Source organism: Citrus sinensis, chromosome 4 (assembly GCF_022201045.2).
Source record: "Citrus sinensis cultivar Valencia sweet orange chromosome 4, DVS_A1.0, whole genome shotgun sequence".
In the NCBI taxonomy this organism is placed as follows: domain Eukaryota; kingdom Viridiplantae; phylum Streptophyta; class Magnoliopsida; order Sapindales; family Rutaceae; genus Citrus; species Citrus sinensis.
Window position 1 is genome coordinate 256178 of NC_068559.1, and position 27935 is coordinate 284112.

A 27935-nucleotide genomic window follows, 5' to 3' on the forward strand; every position below is an offset into this window, starting at 1 on the left:
GTTATCTCGGTAGAATTGGAGATGATAAATAATATCAAAAAGTTAATGATTTTTTTAATAATTAACATGGATGATTTTAAATTTTTTATAATATATATAAGGATATACATGGAATTGTATTAAATATAAAAGTAATTCTCAAAATCATATTTTAAAAAATTACACTTTCTTTACTTTTCAAAATTGACTGTAGGATAGGATAATTTTACCAAAAGTGATTGATAAAAAAATTACCAAACATTAAAATTAATTTTTAACTTTTTAAAATCACATTTTACCCTTCCAAAAATAATCTCAAATGAACCCTTAATTACGCATCATAAATGATAGGACGAGCATAGCTGAAAACCAATACCAAAAAATCTGACTTGTGATGTCAACGAATGTAATAGTCTGAAAATCTGCTTCCTTGAAGGAAAAGTCTATTTCAATATTAATTAGGAAGAAATTTATCTTCCGTTGAGTTTGAGGATTGGAATTTAATTTCCTATAGCTGCATTTGATCAAATGGGTTTTTATTTATTTTAATTTTTACAAAAATTATTTAATTCTTTTGTCAAATTATAAAATTCGCTTTCGGTGAAGTATTTCCTGAAAATCAAAGTCAATGGAAAAAAAATATTGAAATATTGATTAGGTTGTCTAGTGTCAAACCAAAAACATTTCAAAGTTTTGAATGAAATTTGAAAAACTTATACAAGTAGGGGTTGAATATTACCTTTCATAGCCAGCTAGTGAGTTTCTAAAACTTAATGTTTGTATTATCGCATATATATATGAAAAGCATTTATAGAGATGCGTTTCCCTCTATTTTATCTAGTTATTAAAGAAAAAACAATTAATATATTTAAAAGTACCCTTAGGTCATCAACTAAAAATTAGTGTGAAAAATAGTTTGAAGTCTCCTGCTTAATTACACATTTTAAGTCAATAGATGACCAATTTTAGTGTATTAATTATTTAACTTGAGCGTCGCTAAAAGGCAAATATGGTACGACAAAATTGTATTGTACAGATCAAATTTCCAATTTGTAATGTAATATTTCAAAGTTACACGTAAGCCTAACGTCATCTAATCACAAAACCCCAATAGAAAAAGGAAAAAAAAAAAGGGAAAGCTTGTTAACATAAGAGGAGTGAGCGTGCAAACACGACATAGACAAAGCGGACGGCGTTACAAGGGACCAATGCAATGGTCGGTTGGTGATTGATTTTGATGTTTCTCTTCTCAGTTCTCTCTCTCTCTCTCTCTCTTTAGTAACCTCCAAAGCAAAGCAAAGCAACACAAATAAGATACTTATCCATTTATTCATAGGAGTTAATTAATCTGTTGTGAATGTGATCATGAGGAAACTCTGTCCGAATTTTGATCGCGAGGATGGGCTGGAGACAGTGCTGGAGGTGCCAATTCCTGAAGAAATGTTCACAGGCAACAAGAACAACAATAATACTACACACAGATCGTGGCAAAATGTGAAGTCTTGGATAAAGCCACACAGCGAAAGATCATCAACATCTATGAGTATGACGGCTCTCTTTGGAGGCAAAAACACTGAGATCCAGCTCTTGCTTGGGGTCGTTGGAGCTCCATTGATCCCTCTTCCTATTCCTTCTTCCCATCATGATCATCACCACCCCATAGTCGACAAAGATCATCCCATTGTAAGTTTTCGTTAATAATGGAATAATTAATTAATTTGAATAGGTATTGCTGAGTAACTATAGATCATAATACGAATGATGGATGTAACTGCAGGAGGCTTCAATGGCGAAGTACATAGTGAAGCAATATGTAGCGTCGGTGGGGGGAGAAAAGGCATTGAATTCTATAGACAGCATGTATGCAATGGGGAAGGTGAAGATGGCAGCTTCGGAATTTTGTGCAGGCGAAGGGAGTTTGAATGATAGGTTGGTGAAGGTAAGGCACTTGAAAAAGGGCGTCGGCGGCGGGGAGATGGGTGGATTTGTGCTTTGGCAAAAGAGGCCTGATCTTTGGTGCTTGGAGCTTGTTGTTTCAGGACGCAAAATTAGTGCCGGAAGCGATGGCAAACTCGCCTGGAGACAGACCCCGTGGCATCATTCTCATGCCTCTAGAGGCCCACCCAGGCCTCTCAGGCGATTTTTACAGGTAGAATGCTTACTTTTCCTGAATCATTCATTAATTCTCCTCATATGTAGTCATTGTTTTACAATTAATTTATTTAAGCTGCTGTTGATTAACTAATCCTAGCATTAAATTCACTGTTAAATTGATTTTATATAATCTTTTGCTAGATATTTAGCTTTGTAATTTTCCTACTTAGACGTTATTATTAATATTAGCACTGAATTTGATGATGATGGTTTTTGTGCTTTTGTGCGGTATACTAGTAACAGTGAGTCTTCAGCCTAGCTGGTTGGTACCATTAAAGCTGATCAAACTCCAGTTTCTTTTTATTTATTTTATGTTCTTTTGACTTTTCCTAGAGCTATGGGCCAAGGGACTGGACTGAATAGCTTGTTCGATTTAACGTATTGATTTGCCCTATTTCTTACGCCACTTTGAGCTTTGGCCCACCGACGCTCATCAAGTTCTAGATTCTCTGCTCGGTCTTGATTGTTTTTGTTATTGAACTTTTAATATATACATATACGGATAGGTACATATATCTATATATATTATGTAGGGTTAAAGATCATTTCACACTTTAACCATAGTATAGGATTCTAACTGATCATTGGATTCAAATTCAAAAGCTTTAATTTAAATTTCGCACTTTAACTAAAGTACAGAATCTCTAATTAAATCTTAACTCATATTATGTATACATAATATTATAAAATTTAGGATGTTAACAGGAAAAGAAAAAGAAAAAAGAAAAGAAAAGAAAAGAGGTTTATAACATGAAAATTGAAATGATGGACTCTTACAGTTAAAGAAATAATGATTTTTTGGTCCACCATCATGGAAAAAGTCAACATTCAACAATCTTGTAGTGTAAAACAGAGAAATAAAAACATCTTTTCTTGCCTTGTAAAAACAAGAATGATGATGTTGTTTTTGACAAATAATGCTGCTGCCCAAACTCATACTTGGCTTAATTTGCTCTCAACACTCAACAGGGTCTTGATCCAAGGTCTACGGCAAATTTATTCTCAAATTCAGTGCTCTGCGTGATGGAGAAAACAATCAACAATGAAGATTGCTTCATATTAAAAGTGGAAGCTGAAGCCTCAGCACTAAGAGCAAGAAGCACTAGCAATGTAGAAATAATTCGGCACACAGTGTGGGGCTACTTCAGCCAAAGAACAGGCTTATTAGTCCAACTCAAAGACTCTCATCTCCTAAGAATCAAGACCCCAGGCAACAACAACAGCATCTTCTGGGAAACAACCATGGAGTCATTGATTCAGGATTACAGATTCATTGATGGCATCAACGTTGCGCACACCGGTAGAACTTCAGTCTCATTGTTCAGGTTTGGTGAAAATTCTGAGAGCCATACCAGGACTAAAATGGAAGAAATCTGGACCATCGAAGAAGTTGATTTTAACATTGAGGGATTGTCCATGGATTGCTTCTTGCCTCCTGGTGACTTAAGGAAAGAAGAAGATCATGGCTGTGACGTCATTACAAGTAATCCTAAGTTGCCTTTCAAGATTCGAGCTGCTTCTTTTAGGGTTAGTGCTTCCAAAGTTGTTGCTATCGACGCTGAGTATTCAGACGACAGCACTGAATATGTTGATGATGATGAGGAAGAGTTTTAAGTCTGTTTTCATTCTGTACATATACAACAATATATTTGACACTACTACAAAAATATGTCCAGTTTTGGTCACATATAAAAAGTAATTAATTAATTAAAGCTAAGTTATGAGTTTTGATAATCAAAATTATTATTGCTTCTTCCTCTTAGTTTAATTTTGATGTCACATAGTCAGAATGCAATCTATTTTATTCGTGTTATCACATCACTTAGACATACTATATCCTCATCCGATTTTCTAGATCGTCAAATTGTTGCCCAAATCTAGCTAGCTATCTATTGATTTAGCAACAATATATATAAGGCGGCAAATGGTGGCTTGAAACACTGTCGTGGCAGCCGCGCATAATTAAATTAATGTGATCACACCATATCTATTAGTTAAGCAACGAATTGACATCATACGATGGCAATGGTGGATGGAAGGAAATTTACAGAATTCACATAAAATTAGGGAAAATTTGAAAGAGTAGTTGGTGCACGCACACTCACCATTTTTCTTACTTTCTTTAATGGCTAAAAATTGAATTTGGAGCATAAATTGGTCCACAGACCCACACGTGTGGACCAGTATCCATTAAATGGGCTGGTTTCGTATTACTGTTATTATCTAATTAAGAATCTGGACTTGAGGAAGGCCACGTGTGAGCATATTTTGCATGAAAGTCACCGCCGCTTGCTCTCGTTGGGACATGTAAGGTTGGTTTTTGCCGCATCAAGATTTCGGTAGAAGGGTATAGAGGGCTCCCTTCTCTTTTTATCTGAATCTACCGAACAGAGATATTCTTCCTCCAGTGTCGTCTTCTGCTTCCTATAAGTATAAAAATAGCAAGGCCCCTTGGTTCATTCACATCACAAGACAAGTACAATAAAAATTTATTATACATTAGTACACACACACACAGAAACAGAAGCAAACGCAGCAAATTAAGCTACGTACATAGTGAAACACACACACATACACACAGCGACATGGCTTTGAGTCTTTTTGATAGTGGCCGGAGGAGCAACGTGTTCGATCCGTTTTCACTGGACATATGGGATCCCTTTGAAGGGTTCTCATCGTCAGTCGCTAATATTCCGTCCTCAGCAAGGGAAACATCAGCCTTAGCCAACACAAGAATTGACTGGAAAGAGACCCCAGAAGCTCATGTGTTTAAGGCTGATCTTCCGGGGCTGAAGAAGGAAGAGGTGAAGGTGGAGGTTGAAGATGGAAGGGTTCTGCAGATAAGTGGAGAGAGGAGCAGAGAGCAGGAGGAGAAGAACGACAAGTGGCACCGTGTTGAGAGGAGCAGTGGAAAGTTCATGAGGAGGTTCGGGTTGCCTGAGAATGCCAAGATGGATCAGATCAGAGCTAGCATGGAGAACGGTGTGCTTACTGTCACTGTCCCTAAAGAGGATGTTAAGAAGCCTGAGGTTAAGGCTATTGACATTTCTGCCTGAGGTTGAGCCCGAGGCCGAGAAACAAGTTGTCATACAAAATGATATGTCATCTACATATACATCCATGCACATGGCTTTAACTAAATCAAGTAGGGTTTTTTGGCCTTTTGATCAGTTTTCTCTTCTGTCTGAATAATAATAGTAAATAATATTGTAGTGTAGTGTTGTCTACTTGTCTTGTCTTGTTTTTGTGTTTCTGGTTGTACTTTTGTGATGTGATCTCATGTGTATTATACATGAAGTTATAAAATGTTTGTTGTAAATTAAGCTTATAGAAATAATGTAATTACTGGCTTTATTTGTTTCTGTTTAATGTGGCTTAATTGCGCAAGTTAATAATATAATAATACGTATACGTGTGGTTGTGATGTTGAGCAAAGCAGAGATGCAGTACAGTGGAAACAGAGCAGACATTGAATTTTGAACAGGGGAGAAGATACGGATGCTAGACAGAACATAAATTAGGTTCAATTTGGTTTATTATGTGAATGTGATACTGCTTTGATTGCAGCAATCTAAAATCACTTAAGCTAACCGTATATGCCTACGTTTTAAATGTATGGTGAAGCTAATGAGCCTACGTTATCTTTATGTTATTAAAATTTTATAGCTTCCAGTGCGAGATGATTTAAGGGGATCGAGTTAAAAACTGAAAGAAACCGACGAGTTACTAAATGGACTCAAGTTACCCTTATTAGTCGTAACGTAAATGCGTATCTTCAAAAATTTGTGTTAAATATTTGTTCCCCTGCACTTGTTCAGCAAACTGTGGAGGCGCTACGGTAGAAAATATTCACTTTGCAGGTAAATCATGGCCAAATATTTGCCAATATTAGCCATCACCTTCACATTTCTGGGCATTCTCCAGTGCTATGCTAGCGACGACGACTCGAGAAAGGCAAGAACGAACGGATGTTGCAATATTCATAATTATCATTATAAGTTGGCGATATTGAATGTCCTTTTGTCGATTGATGATATGCTGTGATTTGATCACTTATCGTCTTGTCTCGATTATATATGCAGGTATATATAGTGTTGCTGGACCCTTCTTTAGAATCCACAAAGGATGTTGCTCTTGAATTTCTTGCCAAGGTCGTCGAGGGCAGGTGATGTTTTCATAGATGGGAGATCTCATTGACTGTTTTAAATATAGCATTAAATTTTTTGAGTGAACTTTTTTCTGATTCTGACGAAAATTTTGTTCTTTTTTATTTCCCTCCTAATTTTAGGACACCTGCAGAATCTCTTGTTTACGTTTACAAGAACGTGGTCACGGGGTTTGCAGCTAGACTAACCGTGAAGGAGGCAGAAAAACTAGCAAGTATGTATAAGATTAAATTATTAATGTCACACTCACACATGCTTAATTCTATCAAAATTTTCATCTTATAGCTAATATGCATATTATTAATTCCCAGTCACTCTTTTTTGGAGCTAATTGAGCATATATACTCTAATGATGTTGACATGCATACAGGATTGCAAGGCGTACTGTCTGTTATCCCGGAACAAAATTATCAGATTGGGAATCCAACTGCATACGGATTAGAATTATCAGAAAAATCAGCAGGTGAAATATCACCCATCTCCAGCTGAGGCCTGAATGCTGAGATCCGGAGCCCCAGAGCAATTTGTTGATCAAATAAATAAATATACATGGGACAAGCTACCTGCCCTATAAATGAACCAGGAGCTAGTATACTATGAGTTACTATGTAATTGTGATCCAACCAAAAGATTATCAAATTATTGACTTACTCAATCAAGATCAAATATGAATTGTGTCATAAATCTTGATAGAATTACTAAGTTCTTTAAGTATACTACATCTATACTTCATATTATCTTCATAAATTAATAAATCACTAATTCATATAAATTTATTACTAAATTAATAGATTTTTCGTGATCTTAAGACTATTAGTTTATCGAGGTTCTACGTATGAAACTAATGAAAAATTACCATACATATGTGTCAAAAAGAAAAAAAGAAAAAAAAAAGTAACCACCCAAATATAATTTTGTCAAAAACGGCACGAATACTTTCCTTTCATTTGATGTCTAAATATAAAAAATCTTGATGCCGTTCCAATCTCTAATCAAAATGGCTATTTTGAGTTATTTTTCCAAAAAGGAAAAACCGATGAAATGTAGTTAATTAAATTCCTTATAATATAAACAGTCAAACGAAAAAAGGGAAGCGTCGAGCTGTACATTCCAAGTTTTGCATTTACCATTTGCTTTTTTACAGCCCATCACAGCTATTCTTTCAAAAAAGGAACCGCCATAACATTCAAGCACAAAAGGAAAAAAAAGAAAAAAGAAAAAAGGGGGGGTTAAAATTAAAATATTCTTTTTTACCCTGATTTAATTTAGTTGATATCAAAATCCCATTGATTAATCTAATCAATTTCAACTTTGCGGAGATGTGTTGTATAAGCCCCGTCTGTTCTTGCTGCATGTGTTTGTTCTCCTTGGTAATTCTTTTTGGATGTGTCTTCGGCTTCGGAATATACAAGGATGGATTTCTAATGCTTCACAATAAACTCAAATATGAATCTACGGCTCATCCCTCCCTTTCTGCAAGGCCGTTCTTGGGATTCCCTCCTCCGCCCGGTTCTTTTTAAGAATTATTATTATTATTATTATTATTACTACTACTACTGTTATTTAAATTTTTTCAGTAATTTTTTTGCCCTTTTGTTTGAGTCTTTTTATATGTTATATATTAAAATTATAGTGATTCGAACATGTCGCAGTTACTGCGTCAACCTTCTCTATCCAATAGTCTGAGCTTTTTGCTCAAGCATATATATATAGATTGATTTTATTATGATTTAATATGTAGATTGATTTTATTATGATTTAATGTAATTATATGAGGATCGAGGTTTGATTATCTCAACCCCATTTGTGCCATTTTATGTACTCAAAATAAATTTAACCCAAAAAAAAAAAATTCAACTTTGCAGCATATGGTGTATTATTTCTTTTCAGATATGATTATGTTGTTTACTTTTCGGTTTTTCTTTTCTTTTAATAATGCCAATATTAATTAGTTAGCATGTAACTTAAGGGGCGTTCGGCACTGTTTTTCATGGGCCATTCTCATTTTCTTTTTACAAATTCAAGCGAAGCATTCGGTAATCCTTCTTGTAAAACGTAATTGTAAAACACAGAATCTGATTTACCCTTGACAGTTGTAAATTATAAAACAACTTATACATGTTTTACTTGTTTTATAAAATAAATTGTAAAATAAAATATAATAGTAAACACGGCTAATAAAAAATAACAGATATTCTTCATCTTTAAGACTTTGACACCTCGTCTATCTCTCTAACCTTATCGGGTTTTTTATTTAAATATGCTCCATTTGTCCTTGAATATCAAATCTATTCCCCATTACATACATATATCTCGTGAAAGTGTAAAAAGTTAAAAATAACCTAAAAAAACTATCTATTTACGTTTACTTCCTCTTTCATGACTTCTACATAACAACACAACCAAAGTCGAGTATACTCGACTTTTTACCTAACTTAATTAAAAAGAAAATTTTCATTTCAATTTAAGTCGAGTATTCTCAACCAATTACTGAACTTCAATGAAAAGTCAAGAATTTTTGTTAAATAAATATTGGGTAAGGTTAAATTAAAGTCGGGTATTCTCGACTCTTTACTCGGCTTACTTGAAAAAATCGAGAATTTTTCAGATAATTTTTTATTTCAATTGACGTCGAGTATTCTCGACTATTTACCCGACTAACATGAAAAAGTCGAGAATTTATGCTGAATTACTAATTGTGTATGGTTTGGTTAAAGTCAAGTATTCTCGACTATTTACCCGACTTCGAGGAGTTGGGTTTAATTTTATGAGGATTTAGTTGTGGTTATTTTTGTACTTTCTCTAGTTTTTTTAGAGTATATATATGTAAAATTTAAGAGTGTTATAATTTTAAGTATATATTGAATATTTTGAAGGAAATGGGGTACATCCCACACAATTCTCCCAACCTTATCTCTTAACTCTCATCTCCCTCCATGATTTATGAACTGCATCTCGCTCGTCCTTTCTTCTTCCTCTGTTTTTTCTATTTCTCCTTCATAGTTCTTTTCTTTATTTGTTGGATTATTTTATTTAGTTTTACTTGATAAAATCACCAAAGATCTATAGAGATTTACACTGAACTTTGCAGATCTGGGTATTTGGTTCTTAATTGTAAGCAAGCATGTAATCTTTTTTTTTTTTTTCCAGAAACGCTATATTTAATCATTTTAATTTGATCAAATGTTAAAATGTTGAAAGAATTCAATAGATTTTTTCTTTTTTGATAAAAAGGAGAATTAGATTTAATATTTATAAAATTCTTTTATCTTTTTCCTCCTTTTAAATCATTTTCGAATCAAGTATATAAGGTAGAAAGATCGACTGAACAGTGAGCATGTTAACAGAAAATAATTATTTAAAAAAGTTAAAATTGCTTATTGTTATTGTTGTTGTTGTAAGTTGGTATATTGAAAAATAAATTAGTTTTTTATATGAATTTTAAACACAAATTTAATTTAACTTGAATGTGGTAAAAATTGTTAGTAGATACCAAACGTGTATTATTAATTTCGTTTTCTAAATATTATTAATTTCGCTTTTAATGAGGTGGGGCATTGGGTAGGCCTAGAGATGGCCAACGGGCCGTGTGCCGGCCCAGGCCTATCAAAGGAAGCCCACACGTGCTCGTACTCGTGTTGTGCTGTGCTCACTATTCATTTCTTGCCGTGTCATACCGTGCCAATCCGGCACACGTGCCATGCCTACACGTGTTTGTACTCGTGCCCACTCGTGCTGTACCCACACATGCCGTGCCGTGAAAAAATAGCCCACTAAGTTTTTTTTTTTAAAAAAAAGCGCATGCTAAGTTGTTGTCTTATTTTTTCAAGCTTATATATATTTTTTGAATTCATGTGCCTTTATTTAAATTTAATAGAATAAAAAATTAAAAACTCAAGTCCATAATCAATAATAATAAATTAATAATAATAAGAAAATGTAATATTAGTTGCTAAGTTTGACCCTATGGTATTAGAATTCTTTTTTAGTACTTAATAATAACAATAATAATAATCTTTTTTAAGGGTTAACTTAATTATTAACTTGGAATTACGTAAAGTCATGTATAATAGTTTATAACAATATTAATACATATTTATAAAATCATGATATTTATAATTTTATTTATTAAAATATGATATTAATTATTTATTTAATAAATTATAAACATAAATCAATTACAATTTTTTTGAAACTAAGAATTAAATAAATTTAAAAAACTTGAGCCAATAAAATATATTAAAAAATTTAATTTCAAGTTATTTATAAAATCATAAAATTTTAAGTTTACTTTCATTAAAAAATAAAAAGTGCTTATTGTGTGCTTTTTCGCGTGCCGTGCTTTGGCCCATCTCTAATTGTGCCGTGCTTTTAAAACAAGCGTGCCTAAAATCTAAGTATGACACGGCTCATATGTGTATCGTGCCGTGTCGTGTGCTCTACCAAGACGTGCTCGTGTTGTGCCGTGCCTCGTGCCGTCCGGCCCATTGGCCACCTCTAGGTAGGCCTCCCAACCCCTTTGCCATCCTTGCTCATAATCAACTTTCTCAACTCTGAATACAATCCATAGTCACCTCTTGTGAAACACTTGCTCATTGATAGTGTACAGGTTAAATGTTTTAAGACTCATCAGTCGTTTTTAATAGACTATTTAGTATAAATTATATGTTTAGAACTTAATAATAATTTAAAAAGAAAAATACCACAACAACACGTTCAATTGATTCCCTTTCATCCAATTCTACTCGTGTTTTTTTATTTAATCCACATATTAAACTGATTGTATTAACCTTAATTTAAACGGTTTAGTGCAGCGTATTCATTTGTGAGTTTAAAATAAAAATACTTATAGACATTTTTATTTAAGAACAGTGAATCATAACCTTGTATTCCTCAGCAGAAAATCGGATCAATGTGAAATCCAAATTTTATTATTAAAAAAAAACTCCTTGTGATGAACATTATACTAACAAACAACACTTCTCTTCAAAAAAAAAAAAAAAACAACACTTTGCATTGTAAATATTTTAGACGTGTCATTTATCAAATTTTTAGACGTGACATTTGTCAATTTCTGAGATGATAAGCGTTAAGCTGTTCATAGCCTCTGACGCCTAGCCCCACTGCCTCAATTATTGGTGTTTAGAAAAGGAAATGGTCCCCGCCTGTACAGACTATTTTATATTTTCTCGGTTGAACCCCACAGAAATATTTCTAGAAGCCGAAGCCGTGACAATTCAAGACTCAAAGAGCCGACAAGGGCAACATGACAATCACAAAAGGCTCGTTGCCGGTCCTATCAAGATGACAAACAAACTAGCCAGTACGCAATAAATAAAAATAAAACAGAGATCCCCCCCAAGCAGTCAAAGTCTGAGTCAGAGATGGAGAAGCAGGATCATGTTCATGTTGCGATACTCCCGCTTCCAGCCGTAGGCCATGTCAACTCCATGCTGAACCTTGCAGAGCTGCTCGGCCACGCCGGCATCAAGATTACGTTTCTCAACACCGAACATTATTACGATCGCGTCATCCGTCACAGCAGTGATGCCTTTTCGCGTTACATGCAAATTCCGGGATTTCAATTCAAGACCTTAACAGATGGACTTCCCAGGGATCATCCTCGAACTCCAGATAAATTCCCTGAGCTTGTTGATTCATTGAACTGCGCCACTCCACCCCTTTTGAAAGAGATGGTCAGTGATTCTAAGTCGCCGGTGAACTGTATTATCACAGATGGGTATATGAGCCGTGCAATTGACGCTGCCAGAGAAGTTGGAGTTTCCATTATTTATTTTCGCACTATTAGTGCTTGTGCATTTTGGTCATTCCATTGCATCCCTGATATCATTGATGCAGGCGAGCTTCCGATCAAAGGTACTTACATAAATACATAAACCTATTACCTACCTTTCTTGCACGCTCTGCATTAGCTTATAAACAGAGGAAAACACTATAGTAGTAGTTTTTTGGCTTTTTGTAATCCCTTTTTTTGCTTTGGATTTCCGCCACTTAATTAATTAATTATATATCCCATTTCCATCTTATAACAGCCCCAAGAGTTCTAATTCATTTGACTTATTAACTTGACATACAATTCCACTTATTAGCCAATGAAGTTGTTCGGTTCGTCAGCCTTTGCACTAAAAGTCAGCATATTAACATTAAAAGTTGTCAATAGTTAATTTCACCAAATTTCTAGTTTTCTTTTTTCCTTTAAACTCATTGAGAGACATGTCTCTAATGTTTGAGAAAATTTGTACATCCAAATTACTATGTCAACCGTACAACTAGTCAAAATATATTACCATGTTTGTGTTTGTGTTCAAAGTTAAATTATATTCTATAGCTGGAGAGCATAATGAATGTTCTCTGATATTCCAGCATAATTCCACTGATGTTCAGCACCTATTTATACACTAAGAATATCGTTCTATTATAACTCATGCAATTTCATGATCAGTTGCTGAGATTTTCTGTCTAGTGGGACAGTAAGAAGGATAGGTAGTTATTTTTACTATTGTCTTCTTCCTTAAATTGATCTTCACCATTGACTTCTTTATGCTGTAAATCGAACAGAACATATTTATGGAAGCTTTCACTTGAATCAGTGATCTTTGATGAATGAGCACGAGTTCAAATGGCAGCTTTCCTGCCAAGACTGACTCTTGGAGGCATTTTATCAAACAGTTTAATGTTTCCATCAAACACCTTATTTTAACTTATTATTAACTATCAGACAAGTTTGTGGTTACAGTGTGTAAAACTGCACTCGCCACATTATCATTTGTTGATTATATTGTTTTGATGTACAAAAGATTTTCTCTTATTTTACTTTTCTTTTTCTTTCTAAGCTTCAATTCTGTTTATTCAAATTTCATTTATAGGAACTGAAGACATGGATCGCCTGATAACCACTGTACCTGGAATGGAAGGTTTTCTCAGGTGCCGTGATCTTCCGAGCTTCTGTCGAGTTAACGACCCAATGGATCCGCACCTCCTACTCTTTGCACGCGAGACCCGATTATCTGCTCATGCAGACGGTCTCATATTGAACACATTTGAAGATCTGGAAGGACCCATCTTGTCCCAAATCCGCAACCACTCATGCCCGAATATCTACAGCATTGGACCTCTTAATGCTCATCTCAAAGTAAGAATCCCAGAAAAAACATATTCCTCAAGCAGTTTGTGGAAAATTGACAGAAGCTGCATGGCATGGCTTGACAAGCAACCCAAGCAATCTGTTATCTATGTCAGCTTTGGTAGCATTGCAGTAATGTCAAGAGATCAACTAATAGAGTTTTATTACGGCCTTGTTCATAGCAAGAAAAATTTCTTATGGGTCATCAGGCCTGACTTGATTTCAGGAAAAGATGGTGAGAATCAAATTCCTGAGGAGCTTCTGGAGGCAACCAAGGAAAGAGGATGCATTGCGGGATGGGTTCCACAGGAAGAAGTTTTAGCCCACAGCGCGGTTGGTGGATTTTTGACCCACTGTGGCTGGAACTCGACCCTGGAGAGTATCGTGGCTGGAATGCCTATGATTTGTTGGCCATCTTTTGCTGATCAGCAGATCAATAGTAGGTTTGTTGGTGAAGTGTGGAAGCTGGGGTTAGATATAAAGGATTTGTGTGATAGAAATATTGTTGAGAAGACGGTGAATGATCTAATGGTGGAGAGGAAGGAAGAGTTCATGGAATCAGCTGATCGGATGGCTAATTTGGCTAAAAAAAGTGTTAATAAAGGCGGATCCTCATATTGCAATTTGGACCGTCTGGTAAATGATATAAAAATGATGAGCTCACAACCACAAAATTGCTGAAAGCTTGGTGCAAGATGCCACTATATGCTTGACTTCCAAGTAATTTCAAGTTTGGAAGTGTTTGCCAATGAAATAAATTAAATCACGCCAAAGGACTAGTACTTATTTTTATTTTACTTTCTTCTGTTGTCTTTGAATTATCCTCTGTTAGTCTGTTTTATGTTGTTTATATAAGCTATCGCAAGGCTCTTTTACTCTGAGCTTATCCGAGCTACCCTATGATGTTTGTAAGAGCTATATATGAGTTCAAAAGAAGAGACCACACAGATAGAAATAATGACTATTTAACAAAATGCCAAGCGCAGCCATTCCCAATAGATAATCTAGTAGTAGCGTACTAGCAGTCATCAAGACAAATGTACATATAACATTAATTTTTATTGATAAGAATCTCTAAACTTTAAAATTTATTTAATCTAGCAGTAACATCTTGCACTAACCTTAGCTATATGTTTTCATGCTTGGGAGCTCATCATCTTAATATCATCAATCAGACGGTCCAAATTACAATAAGATGGTCCACCTTCATTAGCAGTGGTTCTAGCCATTGTAGCCATCCGATCAGCTGCTCTCATAAACTCCTCCTTCCTCTCCACCATGAGATCATTCACCATTTTCTCAACAACATTTCTATCGCACACATCCTTCATATCCAATCCAAGATTCCACACTTCACTCACAAACCTACTATTGATCTGTTGATCAGCAAAGTAAGGCCAGCAAATCATTGGCACCCCGGCTACTATACTCTCCAATGTTGAGTTCCAGCCGCTGTGTGTCAAGAATCCAGCCACAGCCTGGTGAGCCAGTACCTCCTCCTGTGGAACCCAACTAACCAAATGACCTCTCTCCTTCGTGCCCTCCACAAGCTCTGCCGGGGCGTCACCTTCGCCAATCACAGAATCTGGCCTAATGACCCACAAGAACCGCTGCTTACTGTCTACAAGACCGTGCCAAAACTCAATCAGCTGTTCCCTTTTCAACAGTGTAATGCTACCAAAGCTTACGTACAGTACAGACCGCACAGGCTGTTTACCAAGCCATTCAATGCAACTTCTGTCCACTTCCCAGAGACTGTTTAGAGACTTTTGGGATGACGATGAGATCACGTTTGAGGCGAGTCTTGTCTTGAGCTGCAAGTGAAGAGGTCCTATTGTGTACACTTTGGGGCATTTGGTGCGTATATGTGACAGAATTGGTTCTTCTAGGTCTTCAAACGTGTTGAGTATCAAAGCATGGGTTCGAGGGGACTGTTGGGTCACGTTCTTAAGAACTTGCAAATCTCGGTCGGTTACGTCACTCACTCGGCAAAAGCTGGGGAGATCTCGGAATCTCAGAAAAGTTTCCATGCCTGGAACTTTTGTTATCAGACGATCCATGTCTTCATCGTAGGCTTCAATTTTAAATAATAACCCACTTAGTTAAGTTTTGTTCCCACGTAAAAATTTAAGAGGAAAAAATAAAAAGTGTTTTGTGTATACCTTTCATAGGAAGCTCGCCTGCTTGGATCATTTCAGGGATAGAGAAATATGCCCAGAAGCTACAAGCACTTATAGCACGAAAATGGATTACAGGGATTTCAAGTTCAGTAGCAACGTCTACCACAAATTCCATACATGCATCTCCAATGATGCAGCTCACTGGCGGGCTAGTGTCAATCAGCATCTGTTTGAGAAGTGGCCTGGTATTCAAACTCAAAGAATCGAATATCTCCATCAATCGGTCACCTGCTCGTGGGTGATCCGCTGGAAGACCATCTGAGATGGTCTTAAATTGGAATTCAGAATACTGCAGAAAACGGTCATGGATATCCGTGTACCGGATGAGGCGTTCGTGGTTGTGCTTGGAGTTTAGGAAGGTCACTTTTAGGCCAGCTAAGCCAAAAATCTCGGCAAGCTTGAGCATGGAATTCACATGGCTTTGGCATGGGAGAGGAAAGATCAGGATATGAGGAGATTTAGGCTTTTCTTCCATTCTTGTTATCTTGAACTCTAGTTATCTAGTTTTGCTGTGGAAGATTTTTGTAGTAGTATGTTTTGTCATGATTCACAAACTTCCGGTAAAAGAATCTTTGAGGCCACACTCAAAACTGACAAAATAACCGGTTATAAGTTTTTTTTTTTTAATTCTCTCTCTCTTTTTTTTTTTTGAAAAGTTTAATTCTCTCTCTTATTTTGGAAGGTATCTGCTTGTTTGCTGATGGCTTTTTTTTTTTAAAAAAAAAAATTAGTTCTGATTTTCTTAGTGACTCACGCGTCACAGATGTTATTTTCAAGTTTTCTCTATTCGTCATTATAAACCATCCTAGGCCCGCGGGCTTAGACTAGGCCCTCGCACATGAGGACCTGGACAAGGGTCCAAACTCGGGTCAAGCTTAGATCTACTATTTAAAAAAAATAAATTTATAAATTAGAATTGTATTATTAAAATTGAAAAGTAATTTAAAAATAAAAAAGAAAACTTAAATTCTTAACTTATAAATTAATAATGATTCAAAAGAGCTAAAATTATAATACTAAAGTCTCTCTTTTGTAATAATTAATTAATAGAGTATTTAAATTAGAGAATCTAGTATTAAAAAAAATTAAAGTTATGAGCTTTTATTTGCTTTATTTATTATTTTACATTGAAATATTTATTTTTTTTAATTTATCTATGATTATAATAACTTGTTGATCATTAATTTATTTCAAATTTAAAAAATAAATAAAAGCTCAAGTCCGGCCCCGAGCCCAATCCAAGCCCGCAATGGGCCTAGTCCAGGCCCTCACATTAAACTTTAAGTGGGCTTGGGCCTAGGTTTGAAAAAACCTGACCCAACCCCACTGTTTGCTATCCGTACCAACAAGCTTTTGTAAAGAGCACATTGTTGCAGTGCAGCCAACAATTATAAGGAAACAAAATCAAATTCAATTTGATTTTGCAGCCGGAAAGATAGAATGGACAAAGGGGATGAAGCAAAAATGTTTAAAAAATAATAATAATTAAAAATTATATTTTTAATTATTTTATTATTTGTATAGTAACTCATTTCTCCTATAAATAGTTAAGGATTTCATTCATCTCAAATTTTGAGAGCTTAAGAGAAATTGCAAGTGAAACAATTCTAGAGTTCTGAGAATGTGAGCAATTGGAGAGTGTGTGTGAGCAATTGGAGAGTGTGTGTGAGAGAGTGCTTTAGGTGTATTTGAGTTTTGGAAAGTGAGGTTTTTATTACTCAAATATTATACTCTACTCATTGTTAGTTTAATAATAATACTCTCTTGTTCCCGTAGACGAAGACACTTTGTCGAATCACGTTAAATTTTATATCATTTATCTTTCTGTGATTATTTGGTACGCTTGATTCTGCATCTGCACTCAACACACATATTCAATACAGTTATTTATTATAATCATACATCGCAAATCTTTTAGCTATTCTCCGATTTTGAGCTCATCATCCTTATATCATTTATAAGATGGTCCAAATTGCAATACGAGGATCCACCTTCATTAACACTTTTTATAGCCAAATTAGCCATCCGATCAGCGGATTTCATAAATGCCGCCCGCCTCTCCACTAACAGTTCATTCACCATCTTCTCAACTATCTTTCTATCACACAAATCCTTCATATCTAACCCCAGCTTCCACACTTCATCCACAAACCTACTATTGATCTGCTGATCAGCAAATGATGGCCAGCAAATCATAGGCATTCTAGCCACAATACTCTCCAGAGTTGAGTTCCAGCCGCAATGAGTCAAAAATCCGCCAACAGCCTTGTGGCCTAAAACTTCTTCCTGCGGAACCCAGCCTGCAATGTATCCTCTCTCCTTAGTTGCCTTGTCAAGCTCCTTCGGAATCTGATTCTCACCATCTTTCCCAGAAATCAAGTCAGGCCTGATGACCCACAGGAATCTTTTGTGGCTGTTGACAAGACCATACCAAAACTCAATTAGTTGATCTCTTTGCATCACCGCAACGCTGCCGAAGCTTACGAAAATTACAGATTTGGAAGGTTGATTGTCAAGCCAAGCTATGCAACTTCTATCCACTTCCCATAAACTGTTTGAGGAATGTGTGTTTTCGGGGATTCTTGCTTTGAGATGCGCATTAAGAGGTCCAATGGTGTAAATTTTAGGGCAGTGAGCACGGATTTGGGACAGCACGGGCCCTTCCAGGTCTTCAAATGTGTTCAATACGAGTCCGTCTGCTCGAACAGATGATCGGGTCTCGCTCACAACGAGTTGGAGGTTCATGTCCATTGGGTCCTCGGCTCGGCAGAAGCTTGGAAGGTCGCGGCACCGGAGAAACTTTTCCATGCCAGGCACATGTTTTATTAGGCGATCCATGTCTTCATTTCCTTCACATGAAAATTGAATCAAAGGAATTCGATCTTAGAAAGAAATAAGAAGAATTGGAAAATTAATAGGATCCAAATGTAAATTTTATCAAGAAAGTAAGTTAAAGTGAGACTACTGATAAATGTGGAGTTTTATTTGGGAAGCAACTGCAGTTTAACAAATTCACTTGGTTATTAAATGTGGCATTATTTTTTGGTTATGTAAGTCAGACTGAATTTGGACACTACGGAGGAGGATTATTACAGGGGGGAAACGAAGTATGTAGAGTTGGTTTTGTGATGTAAAATCCCAAGTGAGAAATCAAATTGAATATAATAAAAACTAAAGTTGTTACTTGCTTGTTTTCCTCTGTTTTCACGTATTTTCTCCCATTTTTTCAGCTTAGGCGTACGCATTTCCAATGTGTCCACCATTTATATATATGTATGTATTATTTTTAATTGAATTATTGTGTGCACTGTTTAGGACTAAAACAAAAGTCCACAAAAGGGCACCAAAAAAAAAAAAAAATCAAAAGATACGAATATATTGTAAATTGTTACCGCAAAAAAAAAAAAAAAAAAACAGAGACAAAGTACCTTTGATAGGGAGCTCGCCGGCGTCGATGATTTCAGGGATGCAAAAATAAGCCCAAAAGGCACAAGCGCTGACGGTACGAAAATAGATAATGGGAATTCCAACTTGTTTTGCAACATCGATAGCAAAGCTCATAAGTCCATCTGAGATTATACAGTGCACCGGCGACTTAGCATCAGTGAGCATATCTTTCAAAAGAGGGGGAGTTACTGATGCCAATGAATTCAACAACTCGTGGAAATTATCTACCGTTTGCGGATGGTCCTTTGGAAGGCCATCTGTTATGGTCTTGAATTGAAATCCTGGAAGATTCATGTAACGTGAAAAAACATCACTGCTGTGACGGACGAGGCGCTCGTGGTAATGCTCGGAATTGAGAAAGGTAATTTTGATACCGGCATGGCTGAGCAGCTCGGCCAGCTTCAGCATGGAGTTGACATGGCCTAGTGCTGGGAGAGGCCATATCAGAACATGAGGAGGATAGCATGCATATTTTGGACCTGGCCGTGGCACCTGCTCCATCTATCAAATCGAAAGCTCTTTTTGAGTTTTGGTATTACCTTGTTAACTGACTTGCCAGCGCCTGCGTCAAGCTTAATATTGAGTGGTGCTGCCGACGAGTCCTCAACCAAATCCAAATCACTATGCTATAATTACAATTTTATCCCTATATAAAATGGCAAAACACAAATGACAAATTTAAAGAAGTCACGTCTCTGTGTTAATAAAAACTCCCTGTTAATCTTTCATCTCATGGTGCGGGGACCCCATGGGCATGGGGGGGACAATTGTTTAAATCGCCGAGTCGACTCACTCCACACCATGCTGTACAGGAATGTCCTCAGTCCTTAAAAATAAAACTAATCATCAGCAAAACAACTAGAAATGGTAAAATCTTGAAGTTAGCGGGTAAGCAAACTCTAACCCATTAAAATTGAGTAAAATCCAATGTTTTAAAGATTCTGCCAAAAATTATGTGGTAAACGGTTGCAGCCTTGCTGTTGATTATAAACATTTTCACAATTAACCTTAAGGATCGTTAGCAAATTACTTTTATGGTGCATTTACTTCTTTGAAATCAAAATATGAGAAATAAAAATTAAAATAATTTATTTAATTGAGCTGTAAGTATTGAAATCAGCATAAGTTATATTTTCATTGGTGGGTTTATTTTGATTTTTTAATGATAATAGATTATAAAAAGTTATTAAAATATCCTTCCTTGCAATTATACAATTATTCTAACAGAATAAATAGTAAATAATTTTATTATAAATATTACTATCATTATTATTATTGCAATTATTATTATAATAATATAATGAAATAATGATAATTATTATTACAATAGTTATATTTTTAACAATAATAATCTTAATATTTTATTTATTATAATAATTATAGTTAATAATATTAACAATAATAATTATTATTATAATCATAATAAAATAATTTTTTAATAACTATTACAATGGTTATTATTGTTGTTGTTGTTGTTGTTATTATTTAAATGTGGTAAAAAAAAAATCAATTTTGTTAAGAGTAAAAAAGTCAATTCATTCATCATTCCTGATTTTCATTCTTACCTCCCATGAAAATAAATTCTCATTGTCTCACTCCTAAATTTTTGGACTCCACCAAAAATTAATTCTTATTCTTTTATGTTTTTAACAAGTAATCGTTATCAATTCTAATACAAGAAGTAAACATATCATTAATCTATTCTATGTTTTCAAAAAAGTGGAGTATGATGTTTTAGTACACATTTACATGTTTATTTATGGATGAATATTTCAATTAGATTAAACGTTTTAATAATTTATAGAATAAGATATAGAAAACACATATAAAAGAAGATTTAGAAATCACAATTAATTAATCAGAGACACTCTCTCACAATTGTGAGGTTAATGGTTTGAATCTCCAAAAAAATATTGTAGATGTTTAATTTTTTTAAAAAATTTGAGTGAAAATAGTCTTCTCTCTTTCGAAATACGAGCGGAGTTAACCTTACTCAAATATTAAGGAGAGTCAAAATTTGAGTAGTGCATTAAAATTTAGGCAGTACTGTATAAGATTTAACGTAAATTAGTTCTAGTAATTATTTAATTATAAATATCAGTTATAGTCTCATATAATATGAGTTATAATATGAGCAATTGTCTCATTTAATTTTAAAAAATTACAAATAATTTCTTGAAAAGAAATTATACTACTTTTTAAGTGGAATAGTTGGGAATTTCAAGTAATTGGTCAAGGAGCTAAAGTAGTTAAAATGGTGATAAATCTTGATAGTAAAATTAGGCCTATGGCAAGTCCATCTATTCTCAATCGTTAATCATGGACTGTCACTCCGATTCCTCATAAAAAGTTTCTATATATAAGAGTTCTTTTTCTAAGGGGCATCCTCATTTTTTTTATTTTTATGCAGATACATTTTTACACTATGGGATTTAAGAGAGTTAATTTGTTTATTGGATTTTTATTATATCAAAATCATATAATTCAATAAATGAATATAAAAGAAAATCACAAAGTTTATGACATGATTCGTCTGGAATTTAGAGACGGAGTACGTTGAGACAAGTCTCGTCAAATTGGTTACGTAAACAATTAGCATCAGTGCTTCAGTTGAATTGATAACAGAAAATTGGACAATTATTCAAAGCTTCCAACAAAACAATGGGATCGACTTGAAGCCAGAAAATTGAGCTTTATTTCTTGTGCGATCATCTTTAAGTAAGTTTGGACGATCAATACTTGTTACACCATAGGATTGAAAAAACTAGAATGAAAGTATGTGATCAACCAATCTCTCTAGAGATTGATATGAAGAACCAGCTTCTAATAAGGAAAGTTCCAGTTTCTCCTTCAAGTGCATAATCCTCTCTCTCATTTCCTGGCCTTCAGCTTCAACAGTTACTCTTCTGATTGCTGTTTCGATCTCCCTTCTCTCAAACTTCCTTTCTAAATGCAATCCAACCCTCCAAACATGACTAACATATCTTGCATTCACCAATTGATCACCAAAACAGGGTTGGCAAATCATGGGGACGCCTTCACATATGCTCTCCAATGTTGAGTTCCAACCATTGTGTGTCCAAAACCCTCCAACAGCAGGATGAGCTAAAACCTCTTGTTGGGGAGCCCATTTTACTATATGCCCTCTTCCATCCAGCATTTCCAGGAACCCTTTTGGCAAAGGTTCAAGCCATTCTACTCCAGGGACTAATCCTGGTCGAACCACCCAGAGAAAGGGTACCCTGCTATTCGCTAGCCCCCAAGCTATCTCCAAAAATTCGGTCACATTTACAACAACAATACTTCCAAAACTCACATACATTACAGATTTTGCTGCTTGTTTGTCTAACCAGGAAATGCAACTTTGGTCTTGAGATAGTAAGCTACTTGAAGAAGCTAGACAGTACTTGTGAAATGGGCCTATTGGGAACATTGGGATGGGAAAGTCCTTGTGTAATCTTGTGAGTTCGGTTTGTTCAAGGTCCTCAAAAGAGTTCCATATCAATCCTGAACAAGCCTTTGTCTTACTAACCACCGCTGATATCAGTTGATGAAAATTCCTTGTATCATGTGTTACAATAATCGGAATGTCTTTCACTCTCAGCGGTGGTAACTCTGTCACTGGTTTTTCTAACTGGGAATCTGAGGAAAAAGAAACTGAAAACCATAAATGAAATAAAATAATAAAAGAAAGAAAATCAGTGTGCACTTGTTAATGCTTGTTTGAATCTAAATAATGTAGGGAGAGACATGCAAACCTTGTTCGGCAAGGTAACCCTTTTCCAGTAGAATTTGGAAGGCAGAAAAAGCGAGAAAAGAAGAGATACTACTAGTTCTTAGCACGATCCTCGGAAGCCTTAGGGTATCAGCAACAGTTTGTGCGAAGTGCCAGATAGCGTCTGTGATTAAGCAGGTGACGGGCTCCTCCTGATCACCATTTGAAATCAACTTAGCCAGGCAATCCTGAAATGGCACAACACACTTGTCATTAAGGACTGTAAGAAGAGATATGGCATTCTCGGTGGAGACTTCGCTTTCCCACAGGCTCTCAGAGATGGAATTGAAGCTGAAGTGAGGATAGTTAGAAGGGTTTGGAGAGTTGAAGTTGGTGTGAATTATGGTGATGGAAAAGCCTTTACTATATAGAATGCTTGCAAGCTGAAGCATGGGGTTTATGTGGCCTTGCAAAGGCAGAGGAAAGAGTATCACCCGGCGCCCCTTCTTTTGTTGCACATTGGATTCTTTCTGCCTCTCCATTGAATCTGCCTCTCGCTTGCTCTTCAATGTCCCAACTTTATTTGATGTTAGGTTTATATGCACCTTCAGTTCAAGAGATCAACATGATAAACGTGTTCTACGATAGACAACATATTAAATTGAAGGAGACAGCCAGTACTATCCCGCTAGCATAATACGGTAAGTTCGTGTACAAATTGAACTTCTTCTGAGACCACTTCGTGTACAAATTGAACTTCTTCTGAGGCCACAAAAAAAAAAAAAAACAACCATCTTTGTCACGGTACGGTTGTTTTCTTTTTCAGAACTTAAAGCAGGATGATGAATTATTTGATGGTAGTGATGCAGCCAATGATGTCATAGCTTATAACGAAGATGATGAGTCGATTTCTTAGCGAAAATATATAATTAACAAACCCACATGGGGCCAAAGGGTTTGTTAGAGATTTGCATCAGTGTGTCCCTTGAAGTGACCGCTGAGCAATAGGTATTGCTTGATCGATCTCTTCAACGAGCACCGCAGAGTAAATGGACTAACTGAGGAACCCCAATTAGTAAACAAAATTTTTCAAAAATAAAGAGAGAAACAAGTTATTATATGATAACCTACATACAGTACACGATGTTTTCTAAATTATAGGGAAACTGTTGTTCTTGTAAGCTTCCTTGAGCCAGGGGCAAAGGAAATTTTTTTAACCAATAAGTTATGCTAACGATCGTGAAACTAAGTAGGGTATCTATGGACCAGACAGCTTCAAACAAATATTTGAAATAGTTGTCACCTGCTCTTCAACGAAATATGCTAAAGCATTGTGGTAAATAAAATATGTTTCCAGTGGTTGGTATGACAAAATCAGAGCAAACTCAAGTTCTATTTCTTGGATGATCATCTTTAAGTAAGTTTGGACAATCAATAATTTATACAGGATATTGGAAAAAATTTAGAATGAGAGAATGTAGTCAACCAATCTCTTTAGAGATTGAAGTGAAGAACCTCCTGGTTTTAGACAATGATCCACTTTCTCCTTTTAAGTACATAATCCTTTCTCCCATTTCCCGCCCCTCGGCTTCCATTATTGCTTTTCTGATTGCTCTTTTAGTCTCCCCTATTTCCAGCTGGCCCTCTGAATGCAATCCGACTCTCTATGACAAATCTAACATATCTTGCATTCACCATTTGGTCACTAAAACAAAATAAAACTGTTTGAACACCACTCGGCCAAGCTCCTACAGGCCCTCCTGCTCGCTCCACAATCACGGTTGTTATATGCACCTTGAATCCTTCACTATTGCTTGGAGTTGAAACTTATGTTTTATGACATGATATTAAGAATGAGACAGCCAATATAATCATGCTCCAACTAAAAACACACAGTTTGTTTATGAGCTGAAGTTCTTAATGAGGCCACAAGACAAAATGTCATTTCCATTGTAGATATAGTTAATTTTTTGGGATCTAAAGCAGGCGGTTTTCATTGATGTCATAACTTGTAAATCAGTATGACGAGTCGATTTCTGAGTGATAATTAACATCCCAACGGGGGACCTTAGTGATTTGCATCAGTGTGTCGCTTTTTCTTTTTTGAAAATATCAGTGTCACTTTGAATTATTACAGAAGGCAATTGGCACTGCTTGACCCCAGTAATAGCCACCACAGAGATAGTTAATTGAGGAACCCCACATGATAAACAAGTTTCTCTCTCTTTTTTTTTTTCCCCCCTTCTTTTTTTCCTGGGTGGGGGAGGAGGGAATTGATGAATAAGTTATTATATGATAACCTACACAGTTTTTTAAACTGTAAGGAAAATGTTATTCTTTTAAAATTCCTAAGCCAGGGAAAAAAAGAATTTTGAAATTTAAAGAAAAGTAACCAAGAAATGCCACCTTTGGATTCATATTCAAGCTGCATATACATATAGTATATGTAATAACAAAAGCTTGAAATGGTTATTAATTTTTCTGATAAAATTAGCTCAAAGCTTAAATGTAAGAGTTGATTACTGAGTGTGGAAAGTAAATGTCTCTAATGATAAAATGTGAGTAACCAAGCTGTTTATGGACTCAAATGAAGAACGACCCTGCTTCCAGGAATGATTAGCCTTCTCCTTTAAGCGAAAAATCCTGCTCCTAATCTCCTCTCCTTGTTTCTCCACCATTACTCTTCTGATTGTCTTCTCTATCTCTTCTCTTTTGAGGCCATTCTCCAATTGCAGCCCCACTTTCCAAACATCACTTACATACCTTGCGTTCACTTTTTGGTCAGTGAAACAAGGCATACAAATCATAGGAATGCCTTCGCAAATACTCTCCAATGTCGAATTCCAACCATTGTGAGTCCAAAATGCTCCAACAGCAGGGTGAGCCAGCACCTCTTGTTGAGGTGCCCATTTCACTAAATGTCCCCTTCCATCTACCATTTCCATGAACCCACTTGGCAATGGCTCAAGGCAATCCGAGCCACGGGTTAAACCAGGTCGAACCACCCACAAAAAGGGCAGCTTGCAGTTGGCTAACCCCCAAGCAATCTCCAAAAATTCAGCTTCACTTACTGCTGCAATACTCCCAAAGCTCACATAGATCACTGACTTGGGTGCTTGTTTGTCTAGCCAAGCAATGCAGCTTTGATCTTGTGTCAACAAGCTACTCGGAGAAGCTGGAATGCATACGTGAAATGGGCCTATTGGGAAAATAGGGATTGAAAATTGCTGGCGAAGTGTGGCAAGCGCTGATTCTTCAAGATCTTCAAATGTGTTCCAAATGATTCCCGAGGAGACCTTTGCTCCATCAACCATGCCATTTACTATCTCATAAAGTGTTTCAGGATCCCGAGTGTTGATCACTGGAAGATCTTTAATCTTCAGAGGTGGAAGCTCCACCACTGGCTCTTGTCCTTTAGAATCTGAAACCAAACAACTCAAGCAAGAAAGTGTTACTTCATCAAAATGTTGGCTTAATTAATAGAAGAACCTTGACTTTGCAAAAACACAAACCTTGAATTGGGAAGTAGCCTCTTTCCTTTAGAAGTGGAAATGCGGCGAAAACTACAAAAGATGAAGCACCACCAGTCCTCAACACAATCCTCGGAAGCTTAAGACTGTCAGCAACAGCTTGGGTGAAAGGAAGCATGGCATCTGAGATCAAGCAAGCAATAGGCTCCTCCTCGACATCAGCTAACAACTTAGCCAAGCAATCGCGAAAGGGCACTAAGCATTTGGTGTTAAGCAGTGAAACAAAGGCAACGAGGTCATCTGTTGAGGCTTCGGATTCAGATAAGTTTTCCTGAATGAAATGGAAAGTGAGGTGTGGGTGGCTTGAAGGGTTTGGAGAGTTGAAGCTTGTGTGTATTATTGTAATGGTGAAGCCTTGGGAATGAAGAATGTTTGCTAGTTGTAGCATTGGACTTATGTGGCCTTGTAATGGTAAAGGGAATAGCACCAATCTGCGACCTTTTCTTTGATCCATTTGTGTGCTAGCGTGGTTCTCTGTTAGAGCTTCTTAAATGTAATATTTTGTTGGAGGACTTTCGATTGGCTTCACAAATCTTCACGAAAACCCCCTCGGTTGTTTGTAACTTTGTATGAGAGTTTTTGATGATTTCTCATAATATGGATGACATTCAAATAAAGTACAAGAAGGATCTATTCGAATAATATTAATTATAATAATAATAATAATAGACTAATACTAAATTACATAATTTATAATTCTTTCGTATAAATAATGAACGAGCCCACGTTATTTACTATAAATCAGATGTATATAACAGATTTATAATAAAATAATCAAAAATCTTATCTTGTCCTTGCAGCTATTTATTTTTAAATGACACGTATAATACAATAATTGAAGCGCCATTAATGACGAATGACTTTCAAAATGGGAGCTGAGAGCGACCTTTCACTTCATCGACAGACTGCACGTGTAGCATGTTAGGTGTAGTCAATACAAGTTGCAGACTTTGCAGAATTTGCTTTTATCGATGGAGCCGTTTCTGTTTGTGTTTGGTCACTTGCTCTCGCATTTATTTTTTTCTTTTTTCTCAATCAACCCTTTTTCGTGCGTGTGTTAGCCAAATTGTTTCAAGTAAATTCTGTAATTGTGGAACAACTCACAAGATGATTCTGATAGTTACAGGTTCAAGTTTTCAGATGTGGCTCAAATTTCTAAGGGGTGGCCGGTGGGTGCCCAATTGCTCTTTGCTTCTTGGCCCCTCAACTTAGTTCGCAGTAATTGGGCTCCTTGGGCTGTAAGCGTGCGGTGGTCCAATCAATTGGGCAAATCATGGGCACTTTTTAGCTGAATTTAAATGGGCTGTCTCAGAAGCATAGATGGCCACTTCCTCGTAATTTATTGTTAATTGGAAAAAAGATATTCAGATTCCTAATTTTTATTTCCATAAATATAGCTGGCTCTTACTGTTCTATAGCTAGAACCTCACCTGTTTTCTACAATGTCCTAATCTTCAACAATAAATGAAATTCGTGAATAGAAAAAAGTTTTGGTATTTATTTTTGAATTATTAACCTATAATTTTTGATCAGGTTAAAGCTAGCTAGCATGGAGTATGGGGTCTTGACTGTGACTGTGCCTAAAGTCATTGCGGACAGACCTGATGTTAGGGCCATTGA

General features: G+C 35.9%; 8 protein-coding genes across 9 annotated transcripts; 4 read left to right on the forward strand and 4 right to left on the reverse strand.

Annotated features, from left to right (window-relative positions):
* Window positions 1-1159: 1159 nt before the first annotated feature.
* LOC102617888 (uncharacterized) lies at window positions 1160-3850 on the forward strand. Its single transcript, XM_006486388.4, has 3 exons — window positions 1160-1662; window positions 1757-2128; window positions 3103-3850. Exons 1-3 carry the CDS (start codon window positions 1345-1347, stop codon window positions 3745-3747), a joined length of 1335 nt encoding a protein of 444 aa, XP_006486451.1. The 5' UTR covers window positions 1160-1344; the 3' UTR covers window positions 3748-3850.
* Window positions 3851-4561: 711 nt separating this feature from the next.
* Window positions 4562-5456, forward strand: LOC102617602 (18.1 kDa class I heat shock protein-like). The gene has a single exon (XM_006486387.4). The coding sequence runs from the start codon at window positions 4719-4721 to the stop codon at window positions 5187-5189; it is 471 nt and encodes a 156-aa protein (XP_006486450.1). The 5' UTR covers window positions 4562-4718; the 3' UTR covers window positions 5190-5456.
* Window positions 5457-5605: 149 nt separating this feature from the next.
* Window positions 5606-6994, forward strand: LOC112498814 (cucumisin). Its single transcript, XM_025100406.2, has 4 exons — window positions 5606-6087; window positions 6216-6298; window positions 6422-6513; window positions 6670-6994. The coding sequence occupies exons 1-4, from the start codon at window positions 6001-6003 to the stop codon at window positions 6786-6788; spliced, it is 381 nt and encodes a 126-aa protein (XP_024956174.1). The 5' UTR covers window positions 5606-6000; the 3' UTR covers window positions 6789-6994.
* A 4548-nt stretch (window positions 6995-11542) lies between these two features.
* Window positions 11543-14324, forward strand: LOC102617314 (7-deoxyloganetic acid glucosyltransferase-like). The gene is made up of 2 exons (XM_006486386.3): window positions 11543-12176; window positions 13187-14324. The coding sequence occupies exons 1-2, from the start codon at window positions 11684-11686 to the stop codon at window positions 14122-14124; spliced, it is 1431 nt and encodes a 476-aa protein (XP_006486449.1). The 5' UTR covers window positions 11543-11683; the 3' UTR covers window positions 14125-14324.
* Window positions 14325-14407: 83 nt separating this feature from the next.
* LOC102617009 (7-deoxyloganetic acid glucosyltransferase-like) lies at window positions 14408-16269 on the reverse strand. The gene is made up of 2 exons (XM_006486385.4): window positions 15606-16269; window positions 14408-15517 (listed from the first exon to the last, which is right to left on the reverse strand). Exons 1-2 carry the CDS (start codon window positions 16096-16098, stop codon window positions 14580-14582), a joined length of 1431 nt encoding a protein of 476 aa, XP_006486448.1. The 5' UTR covers window positions 16099-16269; the 3' UTR covers window positions 14408-14579.
* A 1225-nt stretch (window positions 16270-17494) lies between these two features.
* LOC102616711 (7-deoxyloganetic acid glucosyl transferase) lies at window positions 17495-19670 on the reverse strand. Its single transcript, XM_006486384.4, has 2 exons — window positions 19052-19670; window positions 17495-18472 (listed from the first exon to the last, which is right to left on the reverse strand). Exons 1-2 carry the CDS (start codon window positions 19569-19571, stop codon window positions 17538-17540), a joined length of 1455 nt encoding a protein of 484 aa, XP_006486447.1. The 5' UTR covers window positions 19572-19670; the 3' UTR covers window positions 17495-17537.
* A 2072-nt stretch (window positions 19671-21742) lies between these two features.
* LOC102616228 (UDP-glycosyltransferase 76B1) lies at window positions 21743-23369 on the reverse strand. Of its 2 annotated transcripts, none has more exons than XM_006486382.4 (2): window positions 22829-23369; window positions 21743-22727 (listed from the first exon to the last, which is right to left on the reverse strand). In XM_006486382.4, exons 1-2 carry the CDS (start codon window positions 23325-23327, stop codon window positions 21835-21837), a joined length of 1392 nt encoding a protein of 463 aa, XP_006486445.1. In that variant the 5' UTR covers window positions 23328-23369; the 3' UTR covers window positions 21743-21834. The 2 variants fall into 2 exon arrangements, with proteins under 2 accessions (XP_006486445.1, XP_006486446.1); XM_006486383.4 differs by having other exon boundaries at window positions 21743-22712; window positions 22829-23368.
* A 1805-nt stretch (window positions 23370-25174) lies between these two features.
* LOC102615937 (UDP-glycosyltransferase 76F1-like) lies at window positions 25175-26942 on the reverse strand. Its single transcript, XM_006486381.4, has 2 exons — window positions 26298-26942; window positions 25175-26206 (listed from the first exon to the last, which is right to left on the reverse strand). Exons 1-2 carry the CDS (start codon window positions 26767-26769, stop codon window positions 25305-25307), a joined length of 1374 nt encoding a protein of 457 aa, XP_006486444.1. The 5' UTR covers window positions 26770-26942; the 3' UTR covers window positions 25175-25304.
* Between the last annotated feature and the right edge of the window lie 993 nt (window positions 26943-27935).